This window comes from Buceros rhinoceros, unplaced genomic scaffold (assembly GCF_000710305.1).
Source record: "Buceros rhinoceros silvestris isolate BGI_N320 unplaced genomic scaffold, ASM71030v1 scaffold31407, whole genome shotgun sequence".
Classification (NCBI taxonomy): Eukaryota; Metazoa; Chordata; class Aves; order Bucerotiformes; family Bucerotidae; genus Buceros; species Buceros rhinoceros.
Genome location: NW_010420897.1, coordinates 1,707 through 3,706, shown reverse-complemented (window position 1 = coordinate 3,706; position 2,000 = coordinate 1,707). Strand labels below are relative to the sequence as shown.

Sequence of the window (2,000 nt, the reverse complement as noted above, 5' to 3'; positions counted from 1 at the left end):
AACCCCCGTTTAGGGGCTAGCTCCGAGGGGGGATCAGCCCTGACGCCACCATTCACTCGTCCCCGTTTTTTATGTCACAAAGGTCACGAAGCACCAGCGTGAAGCCCCAGGACGCCAGGGCGGCAGCGCACCGCCACGTGTCTGCGCAGGGTGGACATGTCGGTGAAAGTCCTCTCGCAGGCGCGGCACTTGTAGGGCCTCTCCCCGGTGTGGATGCGCTGGTGCCGCCGCAGGGCGCCCTGCTGGGTGAAGGTCTTCCCGCACTGCTCGCAGAAGTACGGGCGGCTCTCTGCGAACAAGCGAGACCCGGCCCCTGCTGCGCTCAGACGGCAGGTGCTTCTGCCCCCAGCACTCCCGTATGCAGCGCGGAGCGTTTGTTCTCCCCACCCCAGGGGGTTTGGTGCGTGCGTTACCCGCATGGACGTGGCTGTGCTGGGCCAGCGAGGCCCTCAGGCCGAACGCCTTCCCGCACACCCCGCACGTGTAGGGCTTCGCGCCCAGGTGGCACCGTTTGTGGCACTTCAAGTACTCGTTGGTGGCAAAATGTTTCCCACACACGTCGCACCTGAAAAGCCGCTCTCCTGAGAGAAGAGAAAAAGGCAACTTTGTGAGTCCCCTCAGGAGCTCAGAGCTGGTTTCCAGCACCCTCCTACCCCCAGCAGCAACTTCCTGGTGCTCGAAGCTCTTCGTCGAGTCACAAAATGTAACAACATGTTGCCCCTAAATCCCAAATCTCTGAGGGTGTGAAGGGAGGGACCAGGCGGGAGGAGTGGGGAGAGTTAACACTCACCCACCTGTGTGGGTCCTCCTGTGGCCGGGGAGTTTGCCTCTGTCAGCAAAGCAAGCCCCGCAGTCCTCGCAGATGTAGGGCTTCTCCCCAGTGTGGGACCTGAACGAAGGGCAATGCCAAGACATGAGCTCCCGGAGGGTGTTTTCACAGTGAGGTGGCTGCTCCGGATGGAGCCGATGAGCAGAAGCGCCACACAACAGCCCTAACATCCCCATTTAGAGCTTTAGCTTTTTCTTGCTCTACCAAACGCACCCTTTTCCCCCCAGTTACAGCTCCAGTCCCAGCGTCAGGGCGGCAACAGGCTGCTGCCTGTTTAAATCATTTAAATCGCTGAGGAGACAGAGGAAAGGCTCTGACCCTGCTGTGCGGGGACTTCTCCTGCCCCCTGTGAACCTCCTGTGAGCAGCCAGCAGCTGGGCTCCCCATCTGGAAACTCCCCGGGGTGATTTGCCCTCCCCCAGAGGGGACGCGGCTAACACAGCCGTCACCAGAGCGATTCACGCCGTGACTCCACGGGGAGCCAGGAGCCAAGGCCAGCAGAGGAATGACTCGCTCGGGGTGATACAGAGCGAGCAGAGGCCCCGAGGGCCGTGACCGATCCATCAGCCTGTGCTCCTCTTCACCAGTGAAGGCCGTCACTCACTCTGAGGACCAAGACATCTGGCTTTTGCTCACGGGGCCGGGCAGAGCTCGCATCTGTTTCCAAATCCCTTCAGAAACTGATGCAACAAGCAGCTGCGGACAAAGCCGTTACGTCAAAGAATTAACCACACACGCTACAGCACAGATGATGTTCCGGTGTTCCCGCTACACTGACATGCAAGGGGAGTGACTCACAACCGGGGTGGAAAAAGGAGCGAAGGCCCTGGGCACGCCGGGAGCGGTACGGGGGTGGCAGGAGCGCGGGCTGACCTGGTGTGGATCTTCAGCTGCGACGGCTGAGCAAACCTGGCATGACACACGCCGCACTCGTACGGTTTCTCCCCGGTGTGCGTCCGCATGTGGAACACCAGCGCTGTCCGGGAGCTGAGGATCTTCCCGCAGACGGAGCAGAGCGGGCGTTTCACCCGGCCCTCATGCTTCCGCGCGTAGTGCGTCCGCACGTCCCGCTTCCTCTTGAAGGCAGCGTGGCAGAGGGTGCAGGCGAAGCGCCGCTCCTCGCTGTGCACGCAGGCCCGGTGCTCCTTCCAGCTGGTGAGGCTGGCGAAGG

General features: G+C 61.7%; 1 protein-coding gene across 1 annotated transcript in view; it reads right to left on the bottom strand.

Annotated features, from left to right (window-relative positions):
* The window catches only part of LOC104496374 (zinc finger protein 239-like), a gene marked incomplete at its 3' end in the record, with an annotated part of 2,938 nt that overhangs the window by 457 nt on the left and 481 nt on the right, over positions 1-2,000 (bottom strand). Inside the window, exons 3-6 of the mRNA XM_010139480.1 lie at positions 1,703-1,990; positions 795-889; positions 409-581; positions 132-287 (exon numbers count right to left, since the gene is read on the bottom strand). Coding sequence (XP_010137782.1) covers positions 132-287; positions 409-581; positions 795-889; positions 1,703-1,990 — 712 coding nt within the window. The remainder of the gene's footprint in view (positions 1-131; positions 288-408; positions 582-794; positions 890-1,702; positions 1,991-2,000) is intronic.